This window comes from Nilaparvata lugens, chromosome 3 (genome assembly GCF_014356525.2).
Source record: "Nilaparvata lugens isolate BPH chromosome 3, ASM1435652v1, whole genome shotgun sequence".
NCBI classification, from domain to species: Eukaryota; Metazoa; Arthropoda; class Insecta; order Hemiptera; family Delphacidae; genus Nilaparvata; species Nilaparvata lugens.
In genome coordinates, this window is record NC_052506.1 from 83,631,218 (window position 1) to 83,653,551 (window position 22,334).

The window sequence follows — 22,334 nt, forward strand, 5'->3', positions numbered from 1 at the left end:
GTAGGTTCATGATATAAAAATTCAATTGCACTAAGTCTCATCCTTGGGAAAACTCGCTGAACGACATTAAAAGGATAATTCATCCTTGGCTGAAACAGCTGTGGATAGTAAAAAAGTGAGTGAGCGAGTGAGTATATGAAAAATCAAAATATCACATCCCCGAAATTCATAAGATGACATATAGCCAGCTGTGAAATATAAACACGATCATTTTAGAGAATTGTGTTCTGTTTATCAATAAATAAAAATAACGAGCGAATCTCGGTGCCCCGATATTGTAATATAATAACGGTATAATGACGATAACACGGTATACATTTTTTCATCATGTGATAAATAATACTGTATTGACTTAAATTTGTTAAATTGATATTGTATTTTGTTGACTTCACATCTATAAACTGTATCAACATTACATTTAATAACGGTATAATGTTCTGACTTGCTGTGTTGAATAAAGAAAATTTTCTATTCTAGTCTCCTTTTCTAAAACACATATGCATATCAAACAATCTGACAAAGGTAAGCATAATGTTATAATATAAATAAGGTAGATAAACACAGTTTGATGGGGGTACGCGACTAGGTGCCACCCCGACTACTTGACACCCCGACTACTTGACACCCAGACTACTTGTCCCCTTTTAAAACCGGTTTTTAGGGAAAAGTAGACGTGAACCATACCCCTCTACTTGTCTCCTTTCTGAGGAGGTGACAACTAGTCGGGGGGACACCCTGTCGCGAGGGTGCGAGGTGTCAAATTTTCGTTTACAGTCATGACTAGTTGGCACCGGTACAGTAAGTGTCAAGTAGTCGGGGGGACAACTTGACGGCAATGGTATATTTTTAAGAGGGTACAAGTAGTCGCCTATGGCCAAAATGACCAGGTGTCAAGTAGTCGGGGTGACAACTAGACGGTTACCCTTTGATGGGGAGACAACATATACAGTATATACATTGGAATTCGAGCGAGGGCTAAGCTAGTTGGTCCTCCCCTAATCATTTTAATGAATATAATATAATAAATTGAATCTTCTTCTTCTTCTTTGTCTCTCCCCAGTATGCCTTACAGCGTTGGGGTAGCCTCGGTCCACTTCCTCCATTTATCCCTATCCATCGCCATCCTCCTCATCTCCCGAACCGTCTTTCCTCTTCTTCTCCCTATCTCCTCAATGCGATCCTCATATGAATACCTCGGGCGCCCCACCGTTCTTCTTCCCTGTACTCTAACATTTACAAACTGTTTTGCCTTGCTTTCGTCCCTCATCCGTTGTACATGTCCATACCAACCCAGCTGCCTCGTTTCTATTCTTTCCCCAACATCTCTCATTCCCACTTCTTCCCTTATTCTAGTATTTCTTACTCTATCCCTTCTAGTCTTACCAACTGTCTTTCTGTGGCATTTCATCTCTACAGTCCTTATCTTATTTTCGTGGCTTGATTTTATTGGCCAACTTTCGCTTCCATATAGCATGATGGGCTCTATTATTGTTCTGTATACCTGGTTCTTTATCTTTTTATCAAGCTCTCTTTTTCCAAATATACAGTCTTTTATTGCATAGTAGGCAACAGCTCCCTTTCTCACTCTGTTCAGCACCTCCCTATCAATCCTTCCATCCTCCGAAATCACTGTACCCAGGTATTCATATTTCTCCACCTGTTCCATCTCCTCTCCATTCACCATTATATGCATATTATCTCTCATTCCTTTTGACACTGCCATCACCTTGCTTTTCTTGACATTTAAGACCATATGCCTTGATTTCAATTCCTCTGCCCATTCAGTTGTTGACTGTTGCAATTTTTCTTTTGAATCACAAATCAAGACAATGTCGTCGGCGAACAGAAGAGCTCTTGCACCGATCGGCCTCATATTCCAGTAACCCACCAGCGTGTTCTGTGTTCTTCTTTTACATATTTTGTGTATTTCATCCATGATTAGAATGAATAGCAGAGGACTCAGGCTGTCACCCTGTTTCACGCCTTTTTCCATGGCAAACTCCTCTGACACTCCTCCACCAATGCGCACTCTTGCCACCATTCCTTCATTCACACTAATAATTGCGTTGATAAGCTTAGTGGGCACTCTCTTTCTATGCAATACCCTCCATATTAGGTTTCTTGGGACTGTGTCGAAAGCAGCCTTCAGGTCCAAAAAGGCCAGGTATACATTCCTTCCCTTCTCAAGAAATTTGGCACACACACTTCTAAGGGAAGAGATATGCTCCTGGGTCTGCCTGCCCGGTCTGAACGCTGCTTGTTCTTCTTCTATATCATCTTCCACCACTTTCCGCAGCCTCCTCTCAAGTATACCAGTGTACACTTTCATGGCCACCTGAGATAAGCTTACAGCTCTATAGTTATCACACTCAGTGGTAAGACCCTTCTTATGAATTGGGATTATAATATTCTTCCTCCACTGCACAGGGACTCTTTCCTGCTGCCATGCTTCATTGATTAAATCCAACAATCTATCAATCAATATATCTCCTCCCCATTTGATAAATTCTGGCACAATACCATCCTCTCCTGCTGCCTTGCCGACCTTCAACCTCTTAATGGATTCTTCTACCTCTTCTCTAACGATTCCACTTGTTATTCCATCCATCTCATCCATCATTTGTTCGAGCTCATATTCATTATCCTCATTCTGATCATCATCCCTGTGAAACTTATCCTCATAGAATCTTCTCCATCTATCAAGTACCTCTTCTGTCTGTGACACCAACCTTCCTTCTTCATCAGCTATTGTTCTGATCTGCTTTCCATATTTTCCTTTTAAACACTTGACAATTTTCCAAAATGAACGACCATTATCATGTCCATGTTGGTGTTGCAGATCTTGACCAAATTCTTCCCATGAATTGGTTTTTGCCAACCTTATAGTTCTCTTTGCCTCATTCCTTTTCTCAACATACATTCTGTACTCCTCCTGCCTCTTAGTCATCATGTACTTTCTGTATGCTTTCTTTTTCTCTTTCACTTTCATCTGAACCTCCTCTGTCCACCATCTTGTCCTTCTCTTAAACCTTCCCAGCCTTTTTTCGCCACACACTCCCTTTGCAGCACCTGTAATAGCATCTTTCAGCTCATTCCAGAAACTATCTACATTATTACAGTTGTTCTGCATATTTGCAATCTGGTCTGACAGCTCTGTTTTGTATCTTTCTCTGTTCTCAATACACCTTAGTTCTTCATGCTTTATTCTTGTGTATGCTCGCTGTCGCTCGACCTTCCTCTCTGCAAATCCAGTATCTGCCACTAGTAACCTATGGTCAGTGTCTAGTTCAGCTCCTCTGATGACTTTGACATCTTTGAAAGCATACCTGAGGTCACCCTGGTACAGAATATAGTCAATCATACTCTCAGCTTCCCTACCTTCTCCCACAAATGTGATCTTAATAAATTGAATCAATAAATGAATATTCATAAGAAATAGTGAGTGACTGACCATGATTCGTAGATCATAATAAAGCCAACACTTTGTTAACAAAAGAAACTCTACCCTCGTGACACCATTTATTATACGCTTATTCAATGCCACAAGTACCAATAATTTCTTATTTTAAGCCGCATCCACACTATCACCCAATGCGTACAAATGGCAATTTGTAAATTAATTGATACTGATATGTGGGAATCCACCTTTAAAATAGAATTTTTATACACCATTTATTTAAACATTGATAGATACAATATCATTCTCAGCTGTGAACAACAGGCTTAAAGCCCAAAACTGTTCCTTTCCTAAATTTGGATGGAAATTGTCCAAAAATAGGTTATGTTTATCACTTCATAAGTTTTCTAAAAAAACTAAAAAGGAGTGATATGGGCTTCTTCATTGAAATGAACATAGAAAGCAATCTACGCTGATATATCACAAAGTATTAACTAAGGCAAAAAAATTGCCGGCCAGATAGCCGAGTTGACTAGGACATTGCACCCTTCAGTCTACTAGTGATACCGGGTCGCGGGTTCGAATCCCATCAATTAGGCATGGACGTTTGATCATCTCATAACTCACCCTCGCACTTCCCATTACCCACGCACAAGCAAAAAGCTCATGTGGGCATCATCCGCAATAAAATAAAAATAAATAAATGCTTTTCTACTTTGTAAAACTACTTGAGGACTGAAAATTTTGTGAATTGAAGAAAAACAAGACTTAACCTATTTCGGACTATGTGTTATCTAAATTTGGGAGAGGAATAGCACAAGGTTGCCTTATTTTTCCTCTCTCTATCATTTTGATAATGTACTTATTATACAAATGAATAAATAATGAATGCTCTGTCATTGTGCCACTGTGATACAATAGGCAGTACCATAGGCTTTGTCTATCTACAGTGACACAATTATTATTGTAAGAACATTAAAACAGTAATGGGTGGCTTACATCGACATCGGAAAAGTGTCCAGTGAATATGCGCAACGGCTGGTGCTGGTCGGTGGCCCAGAGACGCGCGGTGCGGTCGCACGCGGCCGAAGCGAAGTAGTAGCCGTGTGGCGCGAAGCGAACGTCCCACACCGGAAACATGTGGCCTTTGTACGCCACCAGGCATGTCCACGTCAGCAGGCTCCACAGCCGAACTGCAAAGCAAAGCAATTCAAATTATCTCACAGGATTTTTTTATTGTATTATTTTATGTATTCCCTTTGTGAAAGATTCACTTCATGATGGCCTCAAGACGTCACAATGGTTAATTGGATACTACTTTGTCATATAGTATGTACTATTCTCAAGTTTTTAAGTTTTTTTTCTGAGCCTTTGAGACTTTTGTATATTTATTTATTTATTCGTGGACAGAATCACAAATCATATAAATATGATTAGGAAGGAACAACAGGCTTGTCCCAAATCTATTCCATTCCCAAATTTTGATAAATTAATAAAATGTCCGAAAAATAGGTTATGTTTCTACTGTAAAACGTTCAAGTTCAATTTTCGTCCAAATATATATATATATATATATATATATATATATATATATATATATATATATATTATATAAGCTAAACATTTTGAGAAATGTAGACAATTAGAGAAATTAATATTGGTGTAATGCTTTCTTTAGCTCGATTTAATTTAATTTTTATATATCTTCTTAATTGACTTGAATTGAAGCAGAATAAGTCAACTGCAACTGACTGCCAACACACAAGGAATCGTATGTTGGCAGTGCCGAATATTGCATTGATAATTATTGTTGTGGAAGTTACAATCAATGTCTATTTGTAGGTAATTGTATATTGCATACTTTAGTGATTGTGTAGTACAAGTATTTGTATGTTATTTTTGGTAAATTGAATAACTTTCTCAAAAATTGATATTTTCAGAAAATCTTTGTTTTAATAGATCAACAATACCATATCCTCCAAATCTCATGGATTTATCTCTTACCGAATTTGAAATGTTCTGTCCCAAAAATTTAAACTTTAGGCGCTCATATCTCAAAAAGAAATGATCGGAAAAAAATGCTTTCCTGAGAAAACTTTTTCATTTTGATAGCTTTATGATATACAAATCGAAAAACTTCATCAATCACCAGTAGAAAGTTTATTTTTAGCCTTTGCACATCCTTCCTCAAAATTGTTCCAGCAATCAGATATTCAACTTAATTATGTGTAACGCTAGTTCACCTCCATGGTGCACAATGGGTAACGCTAAATGGACTATAGTGAGGTCCACGTTATAATGACAGTATTTGATCAAATTTTGTTTTGCTATCCTTGTCTATCATTCGATAAAGCCGGTTGTACCATCCTTTTCTAGGTTTACAACAATGCCAATTATGTTCTTGACAGTGTAGAAATATAATTAATTAATGCAGAGAATCGGCATCGCTATTCTCCTATCTTTATCCACTGCCATTATAACGTGGACCTCACTATAGCAAATGATGGCGGTCAGACAAACTTATGTTCTCCTGACCAAAAACTAAACAACATCTCAAAGAAATTGCCGCCTTTGACACACATTTAAAAAAAGTTTTTATTTTGCAAAAACACATTATAAGAGCAGCTCTTGAAAGACCACGACTTTATTCAAGTAGAGAAATTTTCATCGAACTAAATGTCCCGACTCTGAGACAGACCTACATTAAAAGAGTAATTCCTTACATAAACAAACATAGAAATCAGTTTAAAATTCATACAACTCCCTATAACATACGGGCAAACAGTACAAATACATTTAACATACATCTCATAAAGCTTACTATATGCAGACATCAACTTCAATACTATTGCAATTATTTAATCAATAAAATACCACTGAATTTTGTTAACAGGAATATAACTGGGAATTTAAATAGAATTATACAGGAATGGATTGACAGGAACATCTACTTTAAATTAATCTAATGAATAAGAGTTTGAGATACATTCGTGTATGTCTAAATTTTAGGTTGTTGAGGATATGATTTAATATTTTTGTTTTTGTTTTGTATTCTTTCTTTTCTTTATTACTATTGTGATTTTATTTTGTATCATGTAATTACAATTGATTCACACCTGCACTCAGGATCTCCTTTGCAGGTTGTTATTAAACTTTATTGTCGATAATAATATAGTGTATGTAAAATATGTATCTATTTTGAAGAGACAATAAAGCAATTTCAATTTCAAATTGGAAATATACAGTGTATATCTAGGCATTTGAGACTCATGAGCTATATATTTCATTGAAAGGAAGCGAAATAATTCAGTCTATCATTCAACAGATACTCTCAGAGAAGATGGGATGAATGAAATAAATAAGAGGAAGAAAAGAAAAAGAGACTAACTTGTGGCATCCTCCGAACAGGAGATGAGGAGAGTGCGGTCGGGGCTGAAGGCCACATTGAATATGGAGCCACTGTGACCGAGTAGAACACGTGACGTCTCCGCGTTCCTGTCGTCCATTATTCTTGCCAGAACATCCTCTGAAACACAACAATCATAGTGAGGTCCACGTTGTTATAAAGCAACAAGTTCAAAAACGTCAAGCATAGATTTTTGCAGTCAGTTTAGTTTTGTTTTCTGGTTTTTAAATTTCGAAATAATTCAATGTTTTAAACTTTTGAATTACAGTTTGGTGTAATAGTTCCTTTCCAGTTTTCTAATTACGAGGGTGAATCAAATGAAAACCTTCAACCTAGCTCCGCAGTGCAGGCTGGTTGCTTGGCTGAATCGGACTAGGCGCTGAGACAGCAAATAATAGTAGCGTTGGTGGGAATGCGAGCGGCCGCAGTAACATCTTCCACCCAGCAATGGTCGGCGTAGTTCCGCCTAGCGGACAGACGAAAGATCAAACCAGTCGGTTATTTGATCCCTCCAGCCAGGCTCAGCCAAGCAGCCGAGCCAATAGAACAATGGAGTGGCGGTCTTATTCGCGTTCATCAGCAGTTTTCTTTCTCACGATTATTTTGATTTTAATAATAACTCCAGTCACCAGTAAAAAGTTACCAGAAACGTGGTGTACTACCATATTAATGACTTTTCATGATGATTTTTAATTATTTAAAAACATTGTTGATATTCTGAGCCTTTAGGCTAAACTTGGGGTCGCTGAGAACGAATCTGCAATCAGAATTTCTCTATCACGAAAAATAACGAAAAAAACCCAGCTGTTGATCTTCCGACAACCGTTAACAGTCATCCTGCAATGCGGCCGAAACACTTCCAAGCCAGACACCCATCTCAAATGACAACAACGCCAAGCTGTGAGAAACCATCCTGCACTGCGGCGCTAGGTTAAGGGTCGGTTTCCGAGCTCGGGATTTGGCTAAGTTCTAGACTTTAAACACCTGGAGTCAGAAAATTGGCTTTCCAAAACGGGGCGTAGTCGCAGCTTTTATAACAGTAGTCGCAGTTTTTATTTTCTCATTTCAATTGGAAACGTTTTTCCTTGACGAAATTAACCATTCCTAAATAATTCAAAATAGCTGAAACTTTACACTATTTTCTCTTTATTTTATTTTGTGTTTAAACACCTTTAAACCTTGTGTTTAAACAGACTTTAAACACCTGGAGTCAGAAAATTGGCTTTCCAAAACGAGGCGTAGTCGCAGCTTTTATAACAGTAGTCGCAGTTTTTATTTTCTCATTTCTATAATTGGAAACGTTTTTCCTTGACGAGATTAAACATTCCTAAATAATTCAAAATAGCTGAGACTTTACACTATTTTCTCTTTATTTTATTTTGTGTTCAATTTTCTAGTTTTTCGAACGTAACTATGACAATGACTGCGACTACACCCCGTTTCGGAAAGCCAATTTTCTGACTCCAGCTGTTTAAAGTCTAGAACTTAGCCAAATCTCGAGCTCGGAAACCGGCCCTAAAATTGCTGTAAAGTTCCGAGAAGTTGTAGGATTGATCCGGTAGTTGGCAGGGATGTTCGATGAAACTCACACAATGACTACCTGGTGCATCAGTGACCTTGCTACATACAACTGGCGGTGACTTCAGTTACAATATGACCGCCCCAGTATCAATATGCACCGCGTTAGAACAGCTATCAGTCATTCGTTTTTTGGTCATTGTAGGTGTCAAATTGAAGAAAATTCATTGCATGATGGCAGTACAGTATGGTGATTCATGTTTGTCCAGAAACAAACATCATCATCAACGAGAAACAAAAAGAGCAAGTAAGGAATGGCGCCTTAGCTCATCGTCAAAACCCCCTAAAAAATCCGAACTCAGCGATCAGCAGGAAAACTCTTGCTGACTCCCTTATGCGATGTAAACGGAGTAATTTTGGAGCATAACATTGACAGGCAAATGACAGTAAACAGTACTTCTCATTCAAATATCTTGAAAAATCAACTTTGGCAAGAAATCAGAAGTAAACGGCAAGTACTTCTCACTTCAGGTGTGTTGTTATAGCAAACAAAGTTGGCAGGGCAATCCGGCTACAGGCACAACCGAAAAATTCTTGAAACGTGGTATTCATGCACTTAACAAAGCCAGACCACATACGGGCCCGATTCTCAGTTCAAACTATCCAGAATATCAAATTTGAATGCCTCATTCACCCACCTTATTCTCCAGACCTCGCCCCTAGTGACTTTCATGTGTTTGGAAAGCTTAAAGATGCAATGGGAGACAAGCATTTCCAAAGTGATGAAGAAGTGAAAACCGCGGTGCACGAGCGGCTACAGACACAACCGAAAAATTCTTGAAACGTGGTATTCATGCACTTCCAAAGAGGTGGAACACTTGCATAAAAGTCAAGGAGACTAAGTCGAAGAATGATAAATGAAAGTTTTACCTAATTGTCAAAATAAATAATTTATAACATTTTTAAGGTTTTCATGTGATTCATCTTCGTAAATTCTAAATTTTAGTTAGTATATTTCTGGACTCGGAATTTAATTCAAAGTGAAGCAACATAACCAACCTTTTAGACATTGGCTTACAACTATCAAAATTCGGAAAGGGAATAGTTTTGGAGTAGGCCTGTTGATCCTTTTCTAATCATGTATTTGATGTGTGTATTGTTAAATGTTAAAAATAAATAAAAATTATGAAAATATTTTATTAACATTGGTGTTGTTTGTCTATCATTTTCTATCATTCGACAAAGCAGATAGCGCTATCCTTTTCTAGCTCTGCAACGTTACCAGATCGGTTTTTAACAATGTACAAATATAATTAATTTACAAAATATTTCATCTCAATAATGAAAATTTAGTATTTAATCATTGAATTTATTTTCCTTGACGAATAAAATATAATTGATTATTTTAAACAGTTAATATTACATCTGATAAACCAGTATATCAGCTATCCTCTAAAGTAGGCAGTGGCAATGAAGAGAATCGGCACCGCCGTTCTATCTTTCTTCACTGTCATTATAACATGGACAGGAAAGCAATACCATTTGTTTTTATGAGTGTTCACACGAATTGGGTTTTTATGAATGGGCTGAAAATTAATAACATTGGTTCTAATGGGAGACTTCCCAAATTGCCGGAAAAGAAAACAATTGGCTCTTATGAGTGTGTTCACACATGAGCAAAAACAATACAATTTGTTATTATGAGAGTGGTCACAATTCGGCAGACTGTGAATGTGTGAACACTCCTAAAAGAATCAATGATATCATTTTTCTGCCCAGCAGAGCATGGAAGGAAGACAATTTGAGTTGAGTTCGATATTCTGTAAATAGTTATTTGTATATCTAGAGTGAAAAGTACTGTTTTTTCTCCCTGAGGGAAAGTTTGAAGCCCGAGGCGAAGCCGAGGGCAACAATTTTCCCGAGGGAGAAAAAACATTTTTCACTCGTGATATACACAACATTTTTCCTCCACCTACATTTTTATAAAAACTGCTAATAAAATAATTTTTCCTCCACCTACTGTCTAAAGTACTTACTTTACTCCCTCAAACATGATACTAAAGTGTCACTTTTTCGCTCTAGGTAGTAAAAAACAGAAAAACTCCCTAGGGAGTAAAAGTGACTCCATTTAAATAACATGAGAAGCATCTCTATTTTAAAACTTACATGGTAATAGGTTAGAAGGTCTAAGCTCAGATGAGAAAGCGTAATAGAGGTGTCTGTCATTGAGTCAACTGAATTCAATACCACAACCAGAAATTTGATCAACTCATGAAATATATGTTTGTATGATATTATATTCTTAATATTAGTAGACAATAAAAATTTATACAATTTTAAAAATATTTTATTCTATTCAAAATACCAGCCAACAAATATTTTTGATCTGCAATCTGCAATTCAAATCTGAACCGCGTGATCTGGAGTCAGCATTTTTGGTAGCCCAGCTGATATAATTGTTACACTTGGCCGATAGATAGCGCAATCAGCAGTGCCTATCAGACGACCGGTTTTTAGGTTTTAGATTTTAGGTTATGTTGTTAGGAAACATTGTCAACAATACGTAAGTTATTAGAATGATTTAATTTGCAGTTTCTATAAAAAATGTAGATGCATGAATAATAATAGGAATGATTCGAGATAAATTTGACCTGGATTTGAAAAAGAGTTCCTAGCCAACGCATTTTTATGACGTGATAACATCGTATTTCCCGGTTGCATGTAGCTTACGTCTATTAAATTTAAACGCGGTTACATGACGTCATCTAACTGAAAATCCGAACCAATGCTACAAGAACAAATGGACAAATCTGGAGACAATGCTATGACGTAATTAGACCACAGTTAATCACAGTACAATTTAATAGACTTATGTGCAGCCAAGCCATGATTAAAACGTGAAACCAAAAACTTTAAACTTTTTTGTATAAATAGACTTCCTATATAATAAAAAAAACAGGTTAAGTGAGGTTTAGGTGAAAAAAGTGATGGTATTACCTGCTTCCTGATCGATATCTTGTAGCTGTTCAGCCGATTTCATTGCACGCAGCTTCTGAGGCATCAAACTCCAAACTTTGATGATAGAATCCGAGAACCCGACAGCCAGTGTGCTCGAATCTTCAGATATCTCAGCACAAGTGACACTGGCAAAAGAGAATAATCTATAATTATTTGGGAGCAAATCAATGATATAATAAAGGAGAGAATTGGCTCAATCACGTACGGGATAGGAGATTCACGAATAACGCATCCTCACGTCTGAACTGATTAACTTGAAATTTTGCATATAGATTCTTAATTTACCGAGGATGGTTATAGGACTATTTTGAATTCTTCAAGATTTCAGTAGGTCAAGTTTTCAATTGGAGCCTTGCGGAACACGGGCTACCTGCTGCTTGAAAACAATAGTGTTCAAAATTTTGAAATTAAATAATAATTGATAAGCTCTTGATGGATGGAAAATTATGTCACATAAAGTGTAACATTCAATTTTTATTTCTCTTTCAATCATAGCTGGAATAGCTTGAATAGCTGGCCTTAATCGTAGGATTTGACTGTCCCACCAACAAATTGTTGAAATGGGTTACAACAATAAATTATTGTTTGTGAAATTGATGTTCAAAGATTAATAAATTGGATTTAATGTGCAATGACAGATTTGAAAGAAGATTGAATAGTTTCGTTTGTTTAATTTAAAAACATGGAATATGAACTCACGTGTGATTGGCATTGAGCAAGGTATAACAACAAATAGAAGGCAGACACTCAGGTCCCAGTGTAACTCGTTTTGTAGCTTCTCGCATAGCTTTGATCTTTTCTATTTTGTCAGCATCTTTCCTGTAAAAATATACATTACAATAATGAATGGAAGAATAAATCAAACACCATAGTTCGCAGAATGAATATTAATATTAATATTTGGTATCAGCTCTCAACCCATAGTTTTGTGAATTCAATTATGTTTGCGGATGACTTAGTGATAATTCAGAGAAATGAAGATTCCTTACAAAAATCAGTTTTCATGTTGAACAGAGTTGCTGAAAATTACAATTTGAAAATATCAGTTATAAAAACCAAATCAATGGCATTCAAAGGAAAATATCCAATCAGAACCAAAATAGAATTGAACGGAAAATTAATAGAACAAGTGAAAAATTTCAACTATCTTGGTAATGATGTAACATATGATACAGATATTGATGTATACAATAAAATGTCAAAGTTTCAGAAAATATGTGGCACTATACATAGAAACCTCAAAAATAAAACAAGACAAGAAACTAGAATAAAGTTCTATAATACCATTGCAGTTCCGACTCTCCTATATGAAAGTGAGAATTGGATTCACACACGTAGAATGGACAGTCGAATTCAAGCTGCAGAAATGAGGTTTCTAAGGAGCGTATTTGGCTGCACTAGAGTTGATAGAATCAGAAATACTGATATAAGACAGGTTTTATTGGTTGCTCCTCTACATGAAAGAATTATTCAAAATAGACGCAACTGGTGCAGTCATTTGGATAGAATGCCACCTGGAAGAATGGCCCTTGAAGTCCAAAACTATAGACCTACTGGAAAAAGAGATGTAGGGAGGCCAAGAAAGAGATGGGTACCGGAACAGGTTAATTAATAAACCTAATCCCTGAAGTGAAAATGATGATGATGATATTTGGGATGTCTCTATTAGGTTTAATTACTTGTAAGTATTCTAATACCATTAATTATAATTTTACATCTGTAAGTACAGTGATATCTTGTAATTGATAATTATTATTGCTCTGTTTCTTTTGTTTTGGAAATATGTTATGGTTTAGTGCTTATTATTGGTTGAAATTGTTTTCTTCTTCAATTGTGTTTTATCATTGTCATATCTATCATTGTATATTCAAGTATATGGAATTGTAGAGAACACGTTCCTCGTACACAGGCTTTGCCCATGTGAGGAACCTTCTTCAAGTTTTGTATATGTATATTGTTTGTAGGTACTTTCTAAGAAAAATAAAGATAGTTTCAATTTCAATAGATTAAAATAATATTTGTAATGTTTGATTGCATTGAACAATTAGTTGAGTATCTGAACATTTTCCTCTTTAAAAATTAAACCATTTTAAAATTATGATTGTAGATACCACATCTTCAAATAATGAAATGATAAAGTTTCAGTTGCTATCAGGTCGCCAAAGTTCACTTGGCTATAAATTTTTGAGAAAGTTATTGAAATTAATAAAAATTACCAAAAATAACTTTTTGTTGAATTATTTTTGGTAAATTGAATAACTTTCTCAAAAATTGATAATTTCAGAAAATATTTGTTTTATTAAATCAACAATACCATTAAGAATCTATCCTCTAAATCTCATGGATTTATCTCTTACCGTACTTGAAATGTTCTGTCCCAAAAGTTTAAACTTTAGGCGCTCATATCTCAAGAAGTAATAACCGGGAAAAAAATGTTTTCCTAAGAAATCTTTTTCATTTTGATAGCTTCATGATATACAAATCGAAGAACTTAGAAAAATATCACCAGTAGAAAGTTAATTTTTAGCCTTTGCACAGCCTCAAGTGATTGTGTCAAATGACCAAGGATTTATAAAAAGAGATGCTGACAGTTTTGAAGTGTTGGGTGCACTCACAGAGTGGGCAGCGGCATACGATCGACAGGCGGCGCATTGGGATCAGATTTCGGCTTCTTGCTGAACATCGGGTCCTTTTTCGCCTTCTTCTTCTTCGGCTTATCGCCTCCTTCTCCTCCCCCCTCCCCCGCCTCGTCATCCTCCTCCAGCGGCACATACTGGATGTCCGGCTCCTTCAGCATGCCGTAAAACACCTTTGCTTTGTTATCTGTGCATTCAAACAATAACAAACGATATACATATTCAGATTATTATCAATCAACAAAATAAACAAATGTATTGGGCCACTACCTCCGTAAACAAAGCCGTAGTGCATTCGTGTGACATCAGCACAGGTGGGGCTCCAACGAATTTTTATTGGTGTAGGAGCCCTACCTGGTCTGACGTCACACGAATGCACTACGGCTTTGTTTACGGAGGTAGTGATTAGGCCCGGTTGCACAAAAGCTGGTTAAATTATAACCGTGATTAATTTCACGAGAGCCAACCAGAGAAGGTTTTTTTTCTAAAAGTAGGCTTCTCTGATTGGTTTTCGTGAGATTAATCACGATTAAAATTCAACCGGCTTTTGTGCAACCGGCACATAATGAGAAAAATTGAACAGTTATTTGTAAGTTGATGCCTCCAAATTGAGGTAGGACACCCCCCTTTTGATATGTCCAATCACTACTACAAAACACATAATATTCGTTCAGATACTCTAATTTAATATAAAATTTAGTTAATTAATAATTTAAATAAAGTATAAAATTCAACAGTTAGTCAATGCTAGTTTTCTCAAGATCAAAATTTTCTAGTGTCTGAAGATCTGTTTTCTTCAATAGAAAAATAAACACTTACTTAGATTTAAACAAAATACAATACATTTATAACAGAGAATAGATTTTACATCAAATTACAATAGATTTATAACAGTGGCTGAATGAAGTTTCAAGTAAAAACTAAAACTTCAATCAGCCGCCATTTTGGATATACGTATCATAGAACATTTTTATTGATGTCATCTTTCTTGTTTTGAAAAGGCCTTTAAAATGGTGTACCACACAATGTGTGTTTAGATTTAAAATATTCGAGTTACAACCCCAAACTCACCCCCTTATGAGAGGTTGAAATTGAGTTGTACGTCAAAAGGTAGAGTATTCGACCAATAACTTATCCTGATAGTTACAGTATTATATCTACAACAGTCTCCAACTTATTGAAGGGTTCCCATACATATGACTCACTCTGTAGATAGATTTAGCCTATATTGATTGAATAAATAAAATGACTGTATTACCTTGCCTTGTAGCCTCGCCGACCATTGATCCGGCGGTAGCCTTTATTTGCTGCTTATTCCTGGCGACGCCCTCATACATGTCAAAGTACAGATGCTCCTGAATGATGTTCAGCAGAATGCTCTGCTTCTTGTCCTGAAGGTGCCGCTTCAAGATGGTCAGTGTATCCCTCGACATACGAATTATAAACTCATTCGACCTGTGACAGTTGCACATTTCAAAGTTAATTTCTTGCAAAAAAATAGAATATCATACACATACGGCACATGAAAAAAAATGAAAAATGCATATGCTGTAGTACGGTAGCTGTTGACAATGTACCGGGTGATCAAAAAGTCTCTCCGCAGTAGCTGCGTAGTGGCATATTGTGTTCTGTTTAGACACAAAGTAGGAGATTCTTCTTATCTGTGGTTTAGAAACCCCTTTGACAATTTACTACCGCTTTACTCCACCTTAACAAGGAAGGTACTTTCAACATCTACTGTAATGAATATACAAGTAAGTTCAATAAATTGAAACACTGTTGTTATAAATATTTGTTTCAAAGTGATTGAGTATTTATTTATATATTTCACTGCGGAGGGACTTTTTGATCACTTTGTATGACAAATAGATTAAGCATCAGTAATTATAAAGGTGCGTACAGACTTTCGCTCTGCTCCGCAATTGAACGTCACTCGAGCAGATCGGTTGATGATCGACCGGGGAGCAAGAGTGGAACGCGAGAAGAGCTAACAACTCCCGTAACGTTCATGATCGGAGCGAGTGTGGAGCGAGGGCGGAGCGATTGCGGAGGAATGTTGGAGGCGCGTGTATCTGTACGCACCTTAAAATTGTTTCCGATAGGACCGAAAAAATGGATTATAAAAAGGACTGTCAAAGAAAAAACGATCTGGAATATTTTGGATGAAGTGATATGTCAATAGGAAGGATAGATCGCGGATGACCCAGGAAGAGATAGGTTGATTTTGGAGGGCAGTAATGACTAGCCCATGAAAGGAAGAAGTGTAAAATTAAAAAAGAAATTTCAATTACTTTAAACAAGTTCAAAGAGGCAATTCATATTACAGACAGAATATACAATATTATTTATTAGGTTAGCAAAAACAATACAACGATCTGAAAAGAAAAAACAGGCTATTGCCCAAAACTTCTTCAATTTCCTAATTTAGTTTCAAATTGTCCAAATATTATATAAGTTATTGGTTATGTCCATAATTTCATACATAAATAAATATGAATATTATTATTATTATATTATATAATTATATAATGTATAAATATTTCATAAATATTCATACACAGAGTGTTTCTATGTAAAGTGCCAATTTCTGGGAACCGGTTTTATGGGTTGAAATGAAGAGAAAATCAAAATAATATGTTCAGAAAATAATTTATATCTCAAGAACAGTTTGACCAATTGGGTTTATGGAATCATCATGATTGGGATCATCGTTATTTACTAAAGAAGTCGGTGGAAAAGGGAAAATGGAAGCAATGCCTTCGTATCATTTGTACTGACTATAACGTGACTCACTATGGACATATTATCATTTGAACTGACTTTATAATGTAAGGCTCAACTCACACTTACGCGACTCAGGTCGAGAAGAGACTCTACTCTAGTAGAAAGCATGCGTTTTCAAATGGTGACGTCGCGGAGGACAAGAATTGACTGGTTTGAGTGTCACCATTTGGAAACAGATGCTCTCTACTAGAGTCGAGTCTCTTCTCGACCTGAGTCGCGTAAGTGTGAGTTGAGCCTTAATCTCACAATGAACATGTTACATAAATTTCTTACTTGAAGGTGTCAGTGAGTTCGTTGCCCTTCATATGGTCCTTTTTGGTGACCTGCGACAGCCGCTTCACATCGTCCTGGTAGTAATCCTCCTGGTCGCGACCGTACTTCTCCATAAACCTGATCGCCTGCGACTCGTGGCTGTTGTAAACCAGCTCCAGATACATGTGCACAAATACTGGATACAGTATCATGCCTAACTCATGCTGTAACAATATACGTTCTTTTATAACGATTATAACTACATTTTTACCAACTGTATTTGAGAAAGTATCAATTGTAATTGAGAATAGTCATTTGTATTTGAGGAAGCGTCAGATCTGATGTAAATGAGAATAGTCAATTTTGTATTTGAGAAGTCATCACTCTTGTAATTGAGAATAGTGAATTTATAACTACACCTTTACCAACTGTAAGCGTTGGGGTTCGTTGTATCGTTGTAAGGGTTGGTAGCACTGGCTGCCTCAAATAGTTGCTCTAGTATTGTGTCTGTTATTTTTCATATTTAATTAGGTTTTCGGTGGTTTTTCATCAATAATCGATAGATTCTTTATAAAAGCTAGTGATGGACTTTCAGTTAAGTGTAAAGAAAGTGAGTACGGTGCATTAATTATTAAATCCTGGATTTCATTTGTGTTTCTAACCTACCTGACAGAGCTAGAAAAGATAGTTTGATTACACTTTTTCGAGCTGAACGAACTTTGAACCCTCTGCAAAGAACCTTACAAATATAAATTTACCCTCACGAAAACTGTTTCAAATAATCATACTATTGAGAAAAGAGATATAAAAAGGAATACTCCTGAACGTTGCTGTTTCTCCGTATCAATTCTTATTCCATGCTCAAGTGTTACGATTGACTGTTTGAGAGACAATCTTCGGAGTTATCCTTTCTGCTACTTGAATCATTTTCACTCTCAATAATATTCTCTCAACTTCACCTGCTCAATAACTCCTTGTTTCAAGCGGCTTCATTCCTGTGTAGCCTACAACTGATAGTGTTTCTTCTTATCTTGTTTTCATACCGGTACATGAGGCACCGGCTGACGTAAATACTAGCAAAATAAGTAGCGTCTTTGGTTGCTATAACAACGCTGACTGTCGACTGCTGTTTTTAGCCCAGTTTTTCTTATCAGTGAACTTTCGCTTTCAATAGAACCCTTGCTGTTACTTTTCATAGAGACTATGAAGCCAATGACTACTCGCCGTAGGCGCGAAAATTTGATTCGAGCACAATCGGATCTCGATAATTTAAACGGGGATCTAATTAATACTGATGTTGTAGAATTGGCAGTTAACGTCAGAAAAACTCTCTCAACAATCGCCGAAAAATATTCGACCAATGCAATTACTGACTTGATTCCAGATATAATCGGAGTCTTAAATAAACTGGACGTTTCTATTTCGGACAACTATGAATTAAGAAACAATCTGGAAGAGCTAGTAGAAGAGAATAAGCATTTGTCAAAACTCTTGAGTGATGAGAAAAACAGAAGAGAAGAATGCTTTGAAGAATCATTGATCAATGAAGGAAAAGCAGATGAGGAAATAGGCTTATTAAAATCTCGTATTGTTAGTCTAGAAAAAACGAAACGTAATTTGAGTGAAGAGTTAAAAAGTAAAAATGCTATCATAAACATTATTCAGACTGAGCAAAATAGTATTCCTAATAGAGAAGATATCTCTTTAATTCAAAATTCGACAGATTTCATAACGCCTAGAAATGTTGTAAAGCGGAGAAATGAACAAAGAGTGACTAATAAATCCATCGAGACTGAGAACAGATTTTCGGTGCTCTCTTCGAATATGTCGTCACCCCTGATACTGCCACGCAGACTACAAATAACGGCTGACGTTCACCAACCCTTCTCTACTCAGATTGAACCGGAAATATTGGGTTTTAGTCGTCGTAAAAATTCTTCCAAAAAGAAACAAAAAGTTACAATTCTGACGGATAGTCAGGGAAAGCAGCTTTGCGATCATACGGGAGAATTTGGAGAGGATTTTGATGTATTGGTCTGCACAAAATCAAGTGCCAAGTTGAAGCATGTTGTCCAAGATGGTCTTTGTTTGATAAAGAATTTCACAGAAAAAGATTTTGTTATAGTAGCGGCTGGTTCAAACGACCTACATCGGGATGAACCGTTCCAGTTGACATTGAACCAAGCAATGCGGTCGCTCACAGAGATCGATATTAAGTCAAATCTCCTCTTGTGCAGTGTGCCCTACAGATATGATGATCCTTCTCTTAATGAATATATCTCCTATGCTAATTCGTATTTATCAAGAGCAGTTGGAAGCTATATAGGCTGTTTAAATATTCACTACTTGGATATTAACACATTCCTCGGAAAATCTCATTTCACAAGGCACGGGCTCCACCTCAACCGACGCGGGAAAAGGATTCTGGTCAACAGGCTAACGAAATTTGTGAAAGACTTTTCTGTTGCCAAACCTGTGTCCGCAAATACTAAAGTCGAGAATACCAGTTCACGTGCAATCAAATCTCACATTGGAAGAACTGTTGATACCGTGACCATTTCATCACCTTTGTGCCAAACTCTTGATAAAACATTTCATACTCCTCAATCATCCTCAAAAGCCGATCATCAAGATTTATCAAACAATTTCAAGACAATTCACACTCCTGTTTCACAAGCTTATCATAATATTTCAGACAGAACTACCTATCAATCTCAACATTTTTTAGACAGGTCTTCCCATGTAATAAACAAATCAATTTAGACGTACACTGTAAGAAAAATAATTTTTCATTATTCTTTTGTAATGTACAATGTCTGGGCAATAAAATTAACGAGATTGAAATGATTAATAATAATAATAAGAATTTTGATGTGCTTTGTATATCTGAGCATTGGTTGAGAGCAAATGTCATAGATCTGATCAATATAAATGGATTTTCACTGGTATCTGCTTTCTGTAGAGCGAGTGCAAGAAATGGTGGTGTCGCTATCTTTGTAGCAAATAAACTTACTGATCATATCAGGGCCATTGATATGACTGCTTTTAACTGTGAAATTCATCATGAATTTGCTGGTATCATTGTAAAGAAACTAAATATTATAGTAATAGTAGTTTATAGGTCGCCAAGTGGTAATTTGAATCTTTTTCTTGAGTCATTGGAAAAACTTATATTATTTTTAAGTACAAAACATAAACATAAATATCATTTCATAGTTGGTGGTGATTTTAACGTAAATGTTTTATCTAGAAACCCAGACAGATCTGAATTAGTTAATATTTTGAAGTCTGTAAATTTGTATCTTACTAATTTCGAGGCTACTAGACTTGACTCAGCACTTGACAACATCGCTACAGACTTGAGTCCTGACTTATTCTCTGTGAAAGTAGAACCTGTTGCTTTGGGTGATCATGACGCTTTATGTCTCTATCTAAAATCTGATATCTTTCCCAGTCAGGCTAGAGGTGAAAACCCTATGAATAATAGTCTTCAAAAATTTAAATCAAGACCAATAACTGATGCTGGACTTGATAGTTTCTGTTGTAGACTCAGTTCAGTTGATTGGAGAGAGTTTCTTATATATGGAAATGCTGAATGTAATTTTAATTCATTTTTTAATAAGTTTCAAGAATTGTTTATTGAGTCTTTTCCACTATTTAATTGTAATTCAAGATCTAGTACTAGTAAGAAGAAACCTCACCTCACTTCTCCTGCCTTGGAGAGTTTGAGATGTTTTGTCCTCATTGCGTATGACAGGTTCAAGAATAATAGAACAGACTCAGCCAGATTAACTTATAATAACTTGAAGAAAATGTATAAAGCTGAGCTGAAAATGACACAGCTGAAATCCAACGCAGACTTTATTGAATCAGCCAATAATAAATGTGCAGCTGCTTGGAAAGTTATTAGAAAAAGTTCCAAACCAACACAATCTAGTATAACATCTGTTTCAGCCGAAGATTTCAATAACTATTTTGTGAAATCAGTCTCAAAAATGCGAGATTCTATTGATCCATCCAATGTGTTGGCTGAGGAGCTTCTGGCCTCTGCCCCTAGATCCTTGCATGAATTTGTTCTAAGAGAATTGTCATGTCAGGAAATTGCTAATATAGTCTCTAGAATGAAATCATCTTCAACTAAAGATATTTATCACCACTCCAGCTCTATGATGAAAACTGTCATAAATTTCATACTGGCACCATTAACAACTTGTTTCAACGCATGTATAAGAGATTCCATTTTTCCACTGAAACTCAAGCATTCCAGAACAGTGCCTATTCATAAAAAAGGTTCTAAAGATCTGCCTGAAAATTTTAGACCCATCTCAATTCCACCTATTTTTAGCAAAATTCTAGAATATGCTATTGCCGGTCAATTGTACGAGTTTTTCGAGAGTAATGGTTTGTTCTCAACTTCTCAATTTGGCTTTAGAAAAGGAAAGTCTACAGTTGATGCAGTCACCTCTGTAGTGAGCGATGTTGAAAATAGTTTTGACAATAAAAACTTCACAGGAGTTGTACTATTCGATCTGAGTCGAGCTTTCGATGTTGTCGATCATAATATTTTATCGAAGAAACTCCATCATCTGGGTGTACGCAACAAGGCACTTAAACTTTTGAAATCATATTTAAACAATAGAAGTCAGTCTGTATGTATAAACTCCAATCTCTCAAATCCATTATCTGTTCCTCACGGGGTCCCTCAAGGTTCCATTCTTGGGCCTCTACTTTTCATAGTTATGATGAATGATATTGAGTACAACATTGGATCAAAAGTTGTATGCTATGCTGATGATTCATCCATAATTACAATAGATAAAGACCTGAATACTCTCCAACAAAAAATGAACAAGTGTCAGGATGAGGCTGCAGTTTGGTTCAAGGCAAATGGTTTGCTGCTTAATAAAGATAAAACCCAGATATTATTGCTTGCACTGAGACAGGTTAGTGAAGGTGCAAAAAATGCTAAGCTTCTTGGTATTACACTGGACCAAAAGCTTTCCTGGAGTTCTCACATAGATAATTTATGTTCAAAACTCTCCAGGGTAATTTACTTGTTACGCAGTCTCAGCGACTCTGTTCCCAAAAAATACATGAGAACTTGCTATTTTGCTTTCTTCCAGAGTGTGTTTCTGTATGGCCTGGAACTATGGGGGTGTGCTCCAGATGCACAGAAAGTATTCTTACTACAAAAGAAAGCTCTTAGGATAATTTCTGGTGCAGCATATTTGGATCATTGTAGGCCTCTATTTGTTGGAGAGAAAATCATGACTTTGCATGGCATGGTAGTTTTCAGGCTCTTGATGAGTGTAAAGAGAAAGAT

General features: G+C 36.3%; 1 protein-coding gene across 1 annotated transcript in view; it reads right to left on the reverse strand.

The window, feature by feature from the left end:
• Nucleotides 1-22,334, reverse strand: part of LOC111052878 (transcription initiation factor TFIID subunit 5) — a 39,183-nt gene that overhangs the window by 9,863 nt on the left and 6,986 nt on the right. Inside the window, exons 3-9 of the mRNA XM_022339687.2 lie at nt 17,033-17,235; nt 15,234-15,430; nt 13,955-14,162; nt 12,039-12,158; nt 11,319-11,464; nt 6,786-6,923; nt 4,397-4,590 (exon numbers count right to left, since the gene is read on the reverse strand). Coding sequence (XP_022195379.1) covers nt 4,397-4,590; nt 6,786-6,923; nt 11,319-11,464; nt 12,039-12,158; nt 13,955-14,162; nt 15,234-15,430; nt 17,033-17,235 — 1,206 coding nt within the window. The remainder of the gene's footprint in view (nt 1-4,396; nt 4,591-6,785; nt 6,924-11,318; nt 11,465-12,038; nt 12,159-13,954; nt 14,163-15,233; nt 15,431-17,032; nt 17,236-22,334) is intronic.